Source organism: Branchiostoma belcheri, unplaced genomic scaffold, assembly GCF_001625305.1.
Source record: "Branchiostoma belcheri isolate BF01 breed outbred unplaced genomic scaffold, Haploidv18h27 scaffold49, whole genome shotgun sequence".
Classification (NCBI taxonomy): Eukaryota; Metazoa; Chordata; class Leptocardii; order Amphioxiformes; family Branchiostomatidae; genus Branchiostoma; species Branchiostoma belcheri.
In genome coordinates this window covers 1353239-1369694 of record NW_017804120.1, presented here as the reverse complement: position 1 = coordinate 1369694, position 16456 = coordinate 1353239, and the positions used below count along the sequence as shown (strand labels likewise).

Below are 16456 nucleotides of genomic sequence, written 5' to 3'. Positions count from 1 at the left end.
TGGCTGGATTTTTATCCCATGACTAATTATAAGTTTTGCTGATAGACATATCAATTTCAAAAGCACATGCATGGTCACGTTTCTTCATTTTTTCTTTTGACATTGATCTAGTTCTCTTTCAAAATATAAACGAAATTGAAACTTTTTGGCGACGTACATTTTGCTTTGTGACAGAAAGAAAGAAAGAGATCTCGATCCAGTTTAGCTCATTGAAGAGCTAATCTTCCACTGGTCGTGACAGAGAAGACAGACGCTATTGTACCGGGGAAATTCCCCTAGCTCTTTCGACAAGCACAATGAACAGTGGACCACGGCTTAACGTCCCGTCCTAAGGACTGCGACCCTAAACAGTAGCGTGCATGTCGGGTGAGCGACATCAGCCGGGATTCGAACTCCCAACCTCTTTAATAGTCCAGAGGCAGGATCGCTAACCACTGGACTACGCACGCCTGACCCTAGACATTAAATGAATGAAACATTTTACCTTTAAAGTATCTAGTACCAGCATGTGAGGCAAAATAAGGTGGTTATTCGTATGAAAGAGCGCCCGACATTTTCAAATACGTACCGCTTTTGGTGAGGTTTGTCTCTTTTCCCCTTCTTCGGTTGGTGAGTTAGGTCGGCTTCCTTTCTTGCCACCACCGCGTTTTCCTCTTCTCTTCCCCGCCATGGCAAAAGAAGACAAAAATCTTTTCCAAATCTCTTCTAGAGCGCCAAAAAGATGGTCTCTGGCTTGGGTATTTTCTTTCCTTGCTTGTCTACTTCCACTACAGAAAGGATGTGAGCATGTGCGTGCTTGCCGAAACAGGTGTTTGAATGTGATTTCGGCATTAGGCCACAGCAAATAATTTTTATGGATGACATCAGACGAGCATTAATTTTTACCTGATTTTGGAAAAAAAATTGTTGCCCTCTGGCAATGGTCATACGTCAACATGCCGAAAATGGGCAAATATGTCTGTTGCCATGCCCGAAGGTGGATGGCAGATAACTATGAAGAGAGGCCTAGGGAGACATGACGAGGCTTTTACTTTGATGCATTTTGTTCCTTTTATATGTGATGTTCACTGAATGAAAAACATTCAAAACTTTTCTTTTGCAGTGTCAAATGGATGTTATAATAGTTGACAATAAACACAGCATAATAAAGGTATCATTTCTTGTCTAACAAGCTTTATGATGTCAAAATTTGAATCTTGTTTTTTTGGCCCGCCTTGTTTTTTCCCCTATCGCATTAGATTTGGGGTCTGAGGAGGATGTCATCCATACAATTTACTTGCTGTGGCCATCATCTCATTTATGGGAACACCTGTGGAAAGTTTGGTAGGACGTTAAGAAATTTTGCTGTGCAAGGGCGCCCCATGCGAAATTTTGCAGCGCTGCAAGTCAAACGGACAGGTGCATAAATAACATTTGTTGTCCGTCAAAGCCGTCCACGTATGACGTTTGCAAACGGACATATCTTCTTAAATTTCACGGTAGAAAATAAAAACAGTGTTTCCCACACCGGGAATCGAACCCGGGCCTTGGCGGTGAGAGCGCCAAATCCTAACCACTAGACCATATGGGATTCCTGAATTGCGGATACAGTTGCCTAAATCTGTTACTACCGAAGCAAAAGAAAGAAAGAAAAAAACGCACACTACTATTTGCTTTGACTTTGACCATATGTAAACCAGAATTCAGTGGGGGAAAAAGTAAAACAAGGAAAGTGAAACAAAGAGAGCCGGAAAAAATGATATAATTAAGAACAACAATGAAATTAAGAAATGTAGAAAGAAATAAATAAATTATAAAAGGAATATACTCTCTCTATATATAATTATATAGGACACAGAGACTAGTCATCGCTCACGGTAGTTTCTTTTAAAAATCACATAGAAGGACTGAAGGAGGGTAAAACATAAAGAGGGGGGTAAATTTTACCGGAATACACTATGCTTTGATGAGGTGACATCCCAGGCTGCTATATTTTGGCAAAATAGAACGTATATATGGCCCTGGGAACAAGGAATAGCTGCTATTGGCTGTACTTCAAGCAAGATTACCAGTTCAGTTTATTTGTTATTTTGTACATCGCGTACATCTCTGTGGAGTGACTGTCCACACATTTGACACCGCCGACTTCGCTCTGTGTTGACAAGACAATTTTCATCATCTCTGGGGACCATCAGACCTACACCTACGCGGAGATAACTCACTTGTGTCCCGTATTAACCTTCCCAAATAACCCCCGTGGGTAATCATCTTACTTTCGGAAGTAATCAGCGGGCCGGGAGGAGTTAATTAGGCGGGTGCAACCTGAGCCCTCTGATTGGAGCGTCAGGTAATGTCATTAACGCGTCGTCCTACCCTTTTTGATTTGTGTGGAGTTGGGCAATCGTGGCGACTAACCTCCAAGCAGATGCACGGTATCCATCGGGTTTTATGATATCATTAATTATGCAAATCAGCTCCTGATTTGCATAATTATCATCTCAATATGTCAAGCATCACTAAAGCTACCTATGTACTAAACATCATGACAATCCGTCAGTCGGTTCTTGGGTTATCCTCCCTTGAAGATTTTTAAACAAACTGCCCTGCAGTTCCAGAACAAGCTGATAGAGGGCCTAAACTCACATGACTTCTTTCTAAGCACAAGAGCTATCTACCATCGAAAATTCATGACCCGAGCATGTCTAGATCATGAGATATCAAAACCGGAAATTCTGCTGCAGTACCTTGGAAAGCTACCAGGGGGCCCAAAATCTAATCATTTCTAGGTCTCATCAAGACCTAACAACCTACCAAGTTTCATGGCAATCCATTCAAAACTTCTTTAGTTTACCTTGGTAGAAGGAAAACAAATTATTTTGCTCTGTTACAAGTAAGGTCAATGACCTGCACCTGACGGCTGTCACCATGGTAACAGTGATGTTGGATTACATTATATAGCAAAGGACGTACAGAGTTGCAGGGGATGGTCACTGTGTATATGAATGTGTTTGAAAAAGAATTAACAGTGAAGTAGTTTGTCAGGCTAGGGCATGTGAACCTTAACCTTATGTTTCGCAAATATAATCTTTATAGTTTATGAATGTAACTTGTCACGTTTCTACTATTTATTAGCACACTTTCGTCATCATTTCATCAAGCGTTTGAAATACTAGTAGTCCTAAAACACGTTTCGTGGGGCGGCTTCTCTTCATTTTTTTGGGTACCACCCATAAATAGCTCGAACCAGCCGATACGATACTGTTACTGTACGTTACAACTTCAAGCATGCTTCAAGGCAACCGTTTTCCGTCAGTATCAGTAGCATTTTTGCCTCACAGATATCAGTATGCTATGGGATAGGGTTGGTTCAACTTACTACATAATTATAAGAATGACCAGAAAATTGACTTTTAAAAACCAGCTTTGTCGCCCTGAAATTTCATTGGACGCCTTGAATAACTTCTGGTTAACATTTTACCATGTTAATAGCCTTACTGTTATTGCTCCGTAAAAGTGCATGATAAACTCTACACCACACAACCCACTCAACACTACAAGTGGAAAGTTGGCATTTATTTCAGGATCTTTCAGATCTCCAGTTCCAGAAAACATGATCGCGATCTCGCCTCAGAAACCAGCCAATGATCGTGATCATGGCATGACTAATTGTGACGTAATCCGGATCCTACTAGTGGAATTTTTAATTGTTACGCAATTTTTAAACACACCAGGATCCTACGGGTTCAAATCGCCCCTTCCTAAATCGCCCGGCAACGCTGATATTTCTCACCGCACGCGCCAAAATACACAAACCTCGTGCAAATAGGCTGATAAAACCCGATCCACGCGTTCCACGACAGCTTATACGTCCCCAACACAACCGTTTTTCACGGACAATCACACGTCAAAACCTTGTGGTCACCCCGTCGCCATGGCGACGCTAGGTAAACAAACGCCGGAGAAATAAACAGTGGGGGTTGGTTTCCCGGCATGCCGTGCGCGCAGTGCCTGGTTCGGCCGTGAAGACGTCAAGACATGGACTGAGATTCTCCCTCGATTTTCCTAATTTTTCGACCAGAAAGATCCTTAGAATGGCGACCATGAAGCATCTAGAGGTCCAGCCGACGGCTAAGAACGTCACAGTCTACAGAAATGGCGATCTGTACTTCCCAGGGCGCAAGTTTGTCGTCAACGAAAAGCAAGTCCGGAACTTCGACTCTTTCCTCAACCAGGTAGATTTTGTGTTTTTCTCAAAATCTCAACAACACTTCCTCGAAAAGATTGCGTTTCTTTTTCTTTACTCTAGGATTTTTGTCATCTTTTGGACGTTTCTGTACAGAATGTTGTAAACAAACAACAGCCAGAGACAGTTCTAGAACAATATGAAGTTATCAAAAGCTGTGATTTTTTTCTAATCTTCAGGAGAATCAAAGTGAAGACAGAAATGATGATAATCTAAAGTAAAAACTGTTTTCGTTTTCTCATACCATGCGAATTTTCATGTTAGTTCGTCTTTGAATGTCTCAAATAGACCTGGATTATGATGTATAGAGTAATTACAGTAAAAAGCAGTGATTTCTTGTGATCTATTGTAATTTGACATACTTAATGTTCTAGAACTAGAATTTGTGTCACCAAGTCTTTGTAACAAACCTAGTACCTATGTACAGTGTACATACATAGATACAGTCTTATGCTCATTAAAGGAAAATTTTTATGTTTTTGAAAAAAAAAAAGATGTCTGGAAAATTTTCTTCATCTCGAAGTTTAAATTGACCAGTGCGATGTGAACTTTCGCATTGTCTAGGTGACGAACGGTCTGGGAGCACGGTTTGGCGCCGTGCGGAATATCTGGACGCCGACACACGGACACCGCGTACGGGAACTGGAGGCCATCGATAATGGCAAAACATACGTGGCTGGAGGGTTCGAGAGGTTCCGCAAAGTGGAGTAGGTTTATTTGCTATTGGTGGATTTACTGCGTGAAGTTTAATAAAAAAAACGTAACGCATGGTACTGGTAGTTCTAAGGGTGTTGTACCTTTTTAAGACTTAACCCCAGAAATTATACCCCATTTTTAAAATTCTAGTTAAGTGTCGCTTCATTGGTATTGGTGGATTTACTGTGTGAACTTAAGAAGAGGTACCTTTTAAAGACTTGACCCTAAAAATAAAAAAAACATAACGCATGGTACTTGTAGAAGAGTGTTGTGCCTTTTTAAAGCCTCCAGCACAAAAATCATACCCCATTTTTGAAATTCTAGTTAACTGTCACTTCATTGGTATTGGAGAATTAACTGTGTGAACTCATAAGAAGAGGTACCTTTTAAAGACTTGACCCTAAAAATTATACCCCATTTTTTATTCTAGTTGAATGTAGGCTCATAGTCATACATAGCATTTTTTTTCTGTGCGTTCTTAATATAATAAAAACTCCACTGCAAAAACTATAAACCAGTTCAGTTGCAGTAAGTGTAGCTTCATACATGTAGCATAACTTTTCTCTGTGTCATTACGTAATGTTTCTTAAAGTTAAACTTAAGTCATGTCCCAAGAATTCAGCTAAGTAAACAGTTAACCTTAAGACTAGGGTTTTGTGTAGGATATTTGTGCTGAATGCCTCAGTGATGACACACATAATCATCCGCCCCTAAACATATCTGTAACTAGTGTAAGTGGTTTGACCCATTGAAACGGTCATTTGTTCCCATGGTACTTGTGTACCTATGTCCGAGGTTTGACCCGTGGTATCTCCTAACCATTGTTCATGGTAATCTCAATTGTAGGAAGGTATTTATATAACGGTATCGTATGTGCAAATTATCACATAGGTGGAAAAAAATTGTCGGTAAGTATAGATTGACATGAAGCTACAAAAGCAAAACCAGAATACTTGAATCTTGATCAAATTTGAAAGCTTTGCTATGATATCTTGCTATGTTTAAAGTTAAAAAAATATTATTTAGCATGAAAGTTGTACAAGTCATTATGAAATAAAGACTAAGCTTTAACTTCCAACACTTAACTATCAAAGTATTGGGACTTACCCCAAATTTGCTAAAAATTATTGTTGAAATCTTTCTGTATTCATGAACCGTATTCACATATAAATCTTCAAAAACACATAGTATGTTGCGTGTAAGTAGAAGCTCCCCAAATACGGTTGAAAACGAGTTTAATTAAGGATTTTAACTGTCTCAACACTTTAAGAACGTTTTGTCTAGTTGTCTGAAGGGACGTATAAGAATTGACAGTTGTTGACCAAGAAAATGTTGAGTTTGACAGAGACAAATGTTTAAGAAGCATGTTGACATTTTCACGGTGACTTTGGTCTATAGAAACATTGAAGTATCCATATATCAAACTGAAGGTGGCTACTGTGTAAGAAAACATACTTGTATGAGGGCCTGCAAGGGGGGTAGTGATTACGAATTACGCAAAATTTTCGCCGCCTATTACGAATTACGTTAAAGTCTCAGAGCTGATTACGACTTTACGATTTGCGGCTAATGGCCAATTACGAATTACGTTGATTTTTAAGGAGGCTGCCTACGAGTTACGAAGTCTAAAACGGCCTGATTACGCCTTACGAAAAAGGGCTTGCAGGCCCTCTTGTATGTATAACTCTTGGCAAATAGATCAATTCAGTTTGTGTACTTTGGAAAGATTTGAATTTGTATGTTTTGTTTTAATATAAGTCTTTTTATGGCAAGAGTGTTACAAAAATAATTTGTAAATCATAGAAAGAAAATTTAAGATAAAAATTGTTGAATTTTTTTAGGTTTATTGTGTATCAAGTTTTCTTTATTGAAGTAGGATTGGTTTAAATTTCTGTCTCTTTCGTACAGTTTTCTATGGTGTTTAAATATTTGCTCTTTAGTTTGTGTACTTAACAATCTTATCAGTATAGTTTATCAAGAACTTCCAACCTTGCTAAGCCCTGGGTTATTGTATTGTTATTTATCTTCATTGGTCGTCTGTTTTCTTTCAGCTACGAACACATCGCGTCCAAATTGCAGGAACAGCGGTCGCCGCGTACGAAAAAGACGTTTTCACAGGTACGTGGGGATGTAAGTATGACGGGCCGCCAAAAACGGTATTTCCTTATCATTTGGGTGGCGTGTTTGCGGTGGTTATGGTAAAAAAACACAACAGTTTTTCGCTAACACCAGTAACCTGTCGTATTTTCATGTAATTAATTGGTCAAAACTGGCCAAGAAGACCTCTCGTGACTTATAAAATCTGTTCTATGTAGACAGGTGGTCACTAAGTCCATAATCAGCAATTTTAATCTTTAATATGTCAATGGGAAAAGTACCTGCAAGGGACCACCAAAAATTTCTTACATAATGACCAGGTGGTCCTTATTTGTGTTGGTAACTCTTTTACAGGTTTCGGTTGTATTTTGGTGGTGTATATTGCGACATCAAGTTTTTGCGTGTTTTAACACATTAACGACGATATCTAGCGATAACGCGGGCATGTAAACATGGACGACACACCTTGTTGCCTGGCAACAACACACGGAGCTGATGATATCTACAAGCCCGTCAGAGTAACTTAATTTCTACGACACAATAGGCTTGATAACTTCGTTAATTAAAAAGGTCTTTGCAGTTTTTGCTTGTAGACAGGGCTGTGCCTGTAAATGCATTCAGGTACAGGTCTGGACAGCTGGTGCACTACTGTACTTGTACCTGAACAAAATAAAACACTAGCTAGTGGACTGTTTTTTACACTAAAGATTATGAGGTAGATTGCATCTCAAGGATAAAAAATATTGACAACTTTTAGCACTTGAAAATGACAAAAACTATTGTAAGAGTCTAACTTGTTTTTAGATTAAACCAAGGAGGTTCAAAAAGACAACATTATTTACCACTAAAAAAAAGACAGTTATCTACATATATAGCTTATAGTTAACTGGCCAAATTTGTTTTGCTACATACTAGTACAGGTCTAGGCCTACAGTACTTTATTCCATGTACTATTATGTAAAGTGAGTGTAGGTACATAATAGTACATGATAGGTACTTGACAATTCTTTAGCAGATAGAAAGTTTTCATACATCAGATATTGCAGTCTGTCTTTTGTCGGAGTAACATAGACTATTGATTTTGAATATGCCCAGATTTCATTACTGATAACATTGTTAGGTGTTGTTAACTCCATAAAACGTACACGTAACGACATCTAGTGTTTAACCAACGCCAAGGTGATTGTTTTCGATAAGGGCGGGTCAGCGACTTGTCGTGTTCCCTCAATCGTACGCCAGTCACGGCACGCGGTTTTGTCGTAAACGCGATCGGCTTGAATAAAAAGAAGCCCCGGTTTCCTAACCGGTCTTGACGGATTACTAGAGTTCGTGCATAATTGATGAGGAATACTTAGCGTACAAAAGCCGGATAAGATGCGTGTTGTCAGAAGCGATATTCCTCTGGGACGTCCCAACATGCGGCGAGCTATGGAGACCGTTAACGGGACAATCACAAAGGCTGCTGTGACGTGTTTGAATCCTTGAAACGAAGGAAAAATGGCAACGGTGGATTTGTAGTTTATAGTGTCTTTGTGTCAGTCATAATATAGAAATGATAGATTGTCAAAATGGTGAAAAGGCCTAGGTGTATAATTTAGGAGCAACTGTTGGAAATGCAAAATGAAAATTGCTACTACATGTATGTCATTGACTAGTTGAACAACTTTCTGTTTGAAAAGATATATATGAGGGGTTTTATTTGAAACGCTTCACAGCCTGGAGGCTGAATTACATGTCCCGTACATATATACATAACGTAGCTTTTTTATATAGTTCGTTGCTTCATATTTTTAGATGTGACTTGTCTACAATCCCATATATTTGCTCCCTTTACCATTAACTGTCTATGTCTCAAACGATTCCATGATATTACTATATATACTTCTTGTCTCTGTCTCAACCACCTGAAGTATACAGGTTTTTCCAAACAGTGTCCCAAAAATGGATTATGTTTTGCACAGTGGTTTTTAATTTTCTCCAGTCCGCTGCATTTTGAGACAAAAAATTTAGTATCTGATGTTCGAATTGACAACAGAAGGGCACTGCCCTGCATTTGTGCTAAAAGGTTTTACACTTACAGTGCAGTGGTTTTCGCTGCATTTTGTGACAACAAATTAGTTATCTGATGTTCAAATTGACAACAGAAGGGCAGTAAAGATTTTATAGTGCAAATGGTTTTCGCTGCATTTTGTGACAACAAATTACTAGTATCCGATGTTCGAATTGACAACAGGAAGGGCAGTGCCCTGCAAAAAGATTTTACAATGCAGTGGTTTTCGCTGCATTTTGTGACAACAAATTAGTACCCGATGTTCAAATTGACAACAGGAAGAGCATTGCCCTGCGAATGTACAAATTAGACCCTTTGAAGCTGGTCTGTTCTGTGTACTGACCACATGTGTCACGAGCCCTCAAATCAGTGGGCGTTGATCTTTGCTCATCCGGTGATATTTTCTCGCGGTGTCTTTGTCGCACGCCGAATTGAACATCCTCTTGATTGCCTCTCTTCGTTGTCTGATCTTTCGCTGTCAATCTGTATCGGTTTAGCCGGTATAATCACCCTTCGGTGTAACACACTAACAGTCGTGAAACCATGCTGAGAATTTTCTTTAGCATAAAAAATGACGTTTGGTATTTCACTATATTTAATATATAATGGCCTTGCATATACCTGAATACTTATTTGAAAACATAAGCTAAAATTTTAGTTAGAATTTTAATAGGGTAAGGTCTAATTTTTCATATAATTACCTGGATAAATTCAGCTGACTGAATTTTGTGTCAAAATCAGGAGATGTTACAAGCTGCCAGTTTTATAGAAGATGAAGTAATTTTGTCCTTCAAGAATGTTGTTCTTTTACGGCAGCACCATTCTGTCACTTTCTGATAGATCTGAAGCTTTATTTTCTCTGACGACCTCATTAATTTTTTCCAGTGATTCCAACTGCCAAATTGCATTACTGATAAAAAGGATGTGCGGTAGACAGTTGCCGTGTTTGGTTTTTGGTGAGCTTTTTTCGGTTTTCACCGGACTTATGCCTTCTGAGTAATAATTTCTGGCTTCTCAGGGTCTCAGTTTAAGTTTATGAATGGTCAGTTGAAGCAATTGGGCCAGTCAGTGTACCTTTTTAGTTTGTTACTCATTTCAAACACTGTTCTATATTTGCAGTCATTGAAACATTCCACCATCGCATAAATAAAGTTCTCTGCTTAAGTGTTGATACTATTGAGTTAGATTGGAGACCGGTATTTTGCATTCCTAATTATTACAAATCCTTATGTTATGGATACCGAAATGCTCTGCATTTTTGTAGACACAACATTGTTTCTGATACAATTATGGCTTTCGGACGTCTACATTAAGTATGCTCTTACTGAAGTTAGCCTCCGTAGCAGGCTTATAGAACTGGGGGTTTGGTGGTCTTCGGCTGTTTTCTGATTAGCCCAGTTCTAAAAAAAAACGGCTAATTCAACCAGGCAGGCTATGTTGTCTATATGCAATCAGAAAATAGCACATAAAAGCTCCCAAAGACCCTGAAGACCCCCAAAACCCCAGTTTGGAGGCTACACTGAACTCCTGAATTTTGGCTGCAAAAGCATTTAACTTGATAAGCCCATTTTTAGGAGCCAACTCTGAACCATGTTGGTCATGATCACCGTATGTAACGCACGTTCCGGAAAATTGGCGTCTGATCTTTCAAAGGGCCGTTGCTGGTGGTTGCAGCTGGTATTGTGTAAACAACAACAAAATACCCGCCGATGTTCCGGCTTGTGAACAAGTAGGTGAAGCATTGTGCAAACTTGTCAAACGCTTTCTCGACAACTGAAACCACGGCTCTTTAATTAACAAAATTGCGGAAAAAATGGCGGCGCAGTGAGTTTGGAAAGTTGATGCGTGGTACGGGTGGATGGTGGCGTATTGTTCTGACGTAATTGGCCAATAATTAAAAGCGAAAAGGTTCTTTGAGAGGTAGGGAGAGAGTTTCTGATTGGTTGCTAAGAATGTGAAGGAAACATTCAAGTGTTTTGACCTAGATTAAAGAAGAGTAACAATTTGGCGGCTAGTTGTAACAGTAGCAATCCTATGTGTAGCGGACATCTTTTTGTACCTGTAATATCTTGTATCTTTGAGTTTAGTGTTTGAAACCATGGTTATTGTCAATATATTGACGTATTATTCCAGAAAGAAAGCAAAAAACTTCCAAATATACTACTACTGAAAAAAGAAAATTAGAACATTTTCATAATTATTATCTTTTCCCACAATTTGTAGTAAAAATAAGTCATACCTAAGGTACTATGTACACATTCCATTGCTTGGTTCCCAGACATTTTGTTTTAAAAAGTAAAATTTTGAGAAAAAGACCCTAGTTCACTCCCTAAATATGTGTGTTACCAAGGTACTGTATATAGATTTCATATTCACTTTTTTAGTTTTTATGTCAAATTTGAGAAACAAAATCATCAAATTGGTGTGACCTAAAACATCTGCTCCATGTTGTATTATTATAAAATAAGTACTAGGTAAATCCTAAGTCTTATAATATTACCCCTACCAAAGATTACATTTTTTTTGTCCCATCTGTCTTATTTTGTCAGATTGAGTGCCTCAATTCTACATAATGCTCTTTCTGCCAGGCTTAGCCGCTAAGTCGGGATAATACCGGAAATCACAGAATATTAGCAACTCTTTTATGAACGGGGCTAACAGCTGAATACAGGAAATCACCAAATATCGGAAGTTCTTGTAGAAAGAGGGGTAACAGCTGAGGGCGATTAGTGGAGTCCATACAGAGATAAACCTTCTACTCCCTGCTGTGGCTTATCCGCCCAATTTGTAATGATGTGTTTGGATGAGGGAGGGGGGCAAGGTCATAATTTAAAGACTTGTCTCAGCCATCCAGTGCAATATTTTGGAGTGACAAAGCAGAAAAATATTCAGGATGAAGAAATCTGTCAGATATTAAAATTTACTGCCATTTCTTAGCACATTTTCATTATAATCTTAGAAGCTTTGAAATAGCCCCAAAACAGCTGCAAGCTACGTGAGGTGTCCTTTATTTTTGGGTGCCACCCATAAATAGCTAAAACCAGCCTACCATACAAAACAAGGAATGATTTTCCATCATGTGCATTCATGTACTTTAAGCCAGGATTTTGATAATACAATGTATGTGGAATCACTGGACAAAAAATTTTAGATACATTTTTCTCCTGCCTTTAATTTCTAGTAATTGTCTTATAATTGCATGAGAGCAAAAAAATATAGATGATTAGTTTTCAATATTCGAGGCATGGTTTGACCTTGCTGAAGGTCACAGCTTTCCAGATTCAAGTTCAAGACGTACAAAACTCCTGTTGTGTTCTCCCGTGTTTTGTCGAGTCACTAAAGAATTTACAACACCAATTCAAGCCCCCCTCCCGCTGTGCAGGTGGTCATTGTAGGGTTATGAAGTGGTGAACTTACCGATACACAAACATGCCCTGTTTTGATAGAACAGTGTACAACATCTTTACACCTCCCATAAACACATCAACGACCTTCCCTGTACTCCGTGTAAGCCAGCTTTAATCCCTTTTAACCCCCTAACTGCGGAGTTTACTATTATATACACACCTGTAAGCTGTTCACAGATAAAGGTTAACCTTCAAAGACTTTGATAAGAAAGCAATCCTGCACAGTGTTTGCTGGAAGATTTACTCCAACAATTTCACACTATACTTCTTTAAATATACACCTGTCTTACCGATGTGTTATGTTTGCGACCTCACGGCCGCACCTTGTTTATTTTGCACCCTACCGAAAGAAAGAAGCGTGACCAAACAAAGGGGTGAGTTTACCGTGCCGTCTTTGTCTCGCGAGCGCTCGTGTTTGGTTTTACACGGGCAACGGACCCTGGGCGTAATAATGCTCCAATACGTCAAGGACACAAACTCGCTTGTCATGTGTTTTCAGAAAAGCAAAGACATGTTTTTCTAACAGTAGTTCACCTGTATCAGCTGGGCACATGTTTGACATTGGGGTAAGAGAAGGAGGGAGGGAAAGAGTGGAGAATAGACGAAACAAAGCTTAACGTTGTCAGGACAACATCGTACACAGGCAACAATGAGGGCGTAAACATACCATGATGACAGTAATTTTCCACTTTGACTGAAAAGATTAGGTAGAGCAGTACATTAAAAAGCTAGCCACAAGATTTGGTGGACTCAATGTTTTGACCATTTAAAGGCATCAAATGTGATTTCAGGGCAGCAAAACTGGAAATATTCTGAATAAGGCAATCTTTGTGATATATTGACAACACATTTGAGTCAGTATTTCATACTTCGGGCTTTTAAAACTGCAGAAACAAGCCCCAAGATGAGTCCTTTATTTTCTGGGTGGTACCCTAAAAATCAGCCCAGGGCCCTTCCAGTAACCATTTTCCATCAGAATTTTGTCATTTTTGCTCCATGAAGGTCAATATATACATTTGGATAGTGTGGTTTCAACTCAGTATGTAGATAAATGACTAGAATATTGGCTTTGAAAAATTGGGTTTCCAAGCCCTGAAAACTGCACTGGATGCCTTTAAAGTGCTTTATCCAAAGTTGCTGGGTCTTCAGATTTCAGAGTTATCAACCTAGGATTGTGTTTTTCAAAATAATCAAAAAGTTATTTTGATACAGATACAGATTTCTTCCAGACATTGACAAAACACAATCAATATGTTATCCTTGAATGTGTTAAAAGTTCAGTAGCTTGCTCACATTGTATTTCTTATCGTAGTCTATTGTGTTCAATCTACAATGGTACCATGGATGCCAACATTTACAATGCGTGTAAACTTTGAGAAAGATTAAATTATTGATTTATATGCATAGTATTACATGAAAATCAATGTTGAAGATTATGAAGTTGAATGTAGGTATGTAGACTAAATATTGAACATATATCATTGATTAATGAAAGTTGTGGCCACCTGTCATAGTGTATTAAGTTTAATATTGCCCAGGATCCATATTCATGTGTAATTTGTTCTATGTAGAGCTGTGTACCGGTACGCAGTACCGATACTGTACCGGAAAAATTGATTAGGTACAGGTCCAAAATACCTAATCCCTCAGTACCGGTACTGTACCTAAACAATTTCACACCAATTTTATGCCTATTTGTGACCTCAAATGGGTGCCTGTGTAAGGACAGTGTGTTCATGAAAACAAAAACATCTTTAGTTTTGCCTATATTTTATCTGAGCATTCGCCATAAACAAAGAATAAACCTTAACTAACAAGTTTATTAATGTTTTTTTGTTATTGAAGGAGTTCAGAAGAGCATATAAATTGGTCGAATTGTTTAGGTACAGGTTCAGGTCCGGACCTGTACCTAAACCTGTGTACCTGTACCTGTACCTGTACCTAAAATTTGTTTAGGTACACAGCTCTAGTTCTATGTATTATATATGTGTCATTGGGAGACCATTTTCTATGTATTGAGTATTCAATATGTCTTGTTTTATGGGTTTTATGCATTGACTAAAGAAAGAACTGAAATTCTGTTAAAGAGTGGTTCATGAATATTTTTCATTATTTTTATATCTACATGTACATGTAGTATGACTGGTATACATGTATTAACTATCAAACCATTCCAAGATAGAACACTCCCCCTGGCAGATTTTCTTGGAACTGCAAGTAGAAATGGAAAGAAAATTTGTAACATGCAAATGATAGCTACAAACTGTTAAAGAATATTTTGGGTAAACTACATATTTTTATGCAGTCATACATATAATGCCCCTATGATATTTGCAGGACTTTTTCCAAGACTTATTCTAATTGTTTTGTCGCGTGAGAGTTTGTTCCGTGGCCTGTTTTAGTGTCTCCCTAGTAACCCCCACACCTTTCCGTGATGTACGTTTGAAGCGTTCGCTTCTTTAAACCACAACGTGCTTGACATAAAAGCCTCGACGCCACAGGTTGTTTCCAAGCAACCACACAATGCGTCCAAATCACTGCCGCTACCTGAAACATGTAACGCTATTTGGCATTTCGTTTTCAAAGGAGATACAGCATGGTAAGCGAGATTCTGTTTAATCTAATTGGTGCACAGCATTCACCTAAGCTTTGTAGCTAGTCACCAAAATAGGTCAGTTATTCTTTGAATTTTAAAGGGTATTTTTTGTTGGGAATGTGAAACAATTGGTTGTGATTGTTACCCTTTTTACCAAGGTGATTTTCAGTTGGTTAAACGTGAGTTTATATATAATAGTCATTTTGGTTAATAAGTTATGTCAGAGTCTGTAGTTTGAATAGGAAGTTATCAGTTGAAATTTGTGTGTAACACAGAAATTTCATTTTGCTATTTGGACAGTGATTAGCACAACCTGGATTGTCCAAGCTTTAAATTTTTGTCATCTCACTAGGACAAAACTAAAGCAACAGAAAATTTGTAAAAATTTCAACCTTCCAAATATTGCTATTTCACACTTTTTCTCCTCAGAAAATTTGTAAAAATTTCAACCTTCCAAATATTGCTATTTCACACTTTTTCTCCTTAGGCCACACCAATTTAATTTGTTGGTTCTCGGAATCGCCGCTTCAAAAAATCGCAAAATCAAAAAAAAAAAAATTCATTCTTGTTACTCTCATCTCATCTGCCGATTTTTTTGGGCCCGAACGTCCACCCGGTACGTTCTTATTTTGCACGGTACGTTTATTAATTTTTTGGAAATCAGTAATTTTTTTCGACTACGCGTCGGCAAATCTTCGACGTGAAGACGTTTATAAACGCGTATTGTAGCGAGAAACTTGTCATTTTCGGGCCGGTTTTCGCGATCGCCGCGTGCATAAATTTGTCTGAATGTTCCATTGTCATGGGTGGTGCTCATCAAAATACGAACTCCTCAAAGCTCTAAATTAGAACAAATTCTAACAAACTAAGCAAGTCATTTAATATTTACGATTTTTAGCTACCATATTGTATTTGTCGATGTCGATTTACCGCAATAAAATCAAGAAATCGGGTAAAATATTACACAGTCTTCCCCGTAAAAAATGAGATCTTCCGTTGACCCCAAATGACCTTCTTCCGCAGCGACGCCATGTTGGATATTTCTCGGCCTTTTCTACCACAGTTTTGGCTCATTTTTACGACAAAATCCAGGGTAATATCGCCCAGAAAATATCTGAAGCCCTATCTGGTTGCTAGACAAGCATTATTTTCTAATTTTAGTGGATTTTTCCCAAAAGAAAAGTTGTCGTAATCGACGCCAAGTTAACGACATGCTGGGATGGTTCGCTGGGATTTTTAGGGGCCATTTTTGAGTAATCGGCACTTCGAAATTTTGTTTACTTTTATGATACGAACGCTAGAAAAAAAAAAAACGCTGCCACATCATGCCCATATTCTTTATTACCCGGTACCCGTTGGATTTTCTTGGCCAACATTTGGCAACGTAC

The 16456-nt window shown here is 38.5% G+C and overlaps 1 protein-coding gene and 1 non-coding gene across 2 annotated transcripts in view; one reads left to right on the top strand and one right to left on the bottom strand.

Moving 5' to 3' along the window:
* Nucleotides 1–1498: 1498 nt before the first annotated feature.
* On the bottom strand, nt 1499–1570 carry Trnae-cuc. Its single transcript has one exon. It is a non-coding gene; the product is annotated as a tRNA-Glu (tRNA).
* Nucleotides 1571–3661: 2091 nt separating this feature from the next.
* LOC109479452 (doublecortin domain-containing protein 2-like) overlaps nt 3662–16456 on the top strand; it is a 28909-nt gene continuing 16114 nt past the window's right edge. The window contains exons 1-3 of the mRNA XM_019781417.1: nt 3662–4211; nt 4787–4929; nt 6970–7036. Of these exons, the coding sequence (XP_019636976.1) occupies nt 4071–4211; nt 4787–4929; nt 6970–7036 (351 nt within the window). The 5' untranslated portion in view covers nt 3662–4070. The remainder of the gene's footprint in view (nt 4212–4786; nt 4930–6969; nt 7037–16456) is intronic.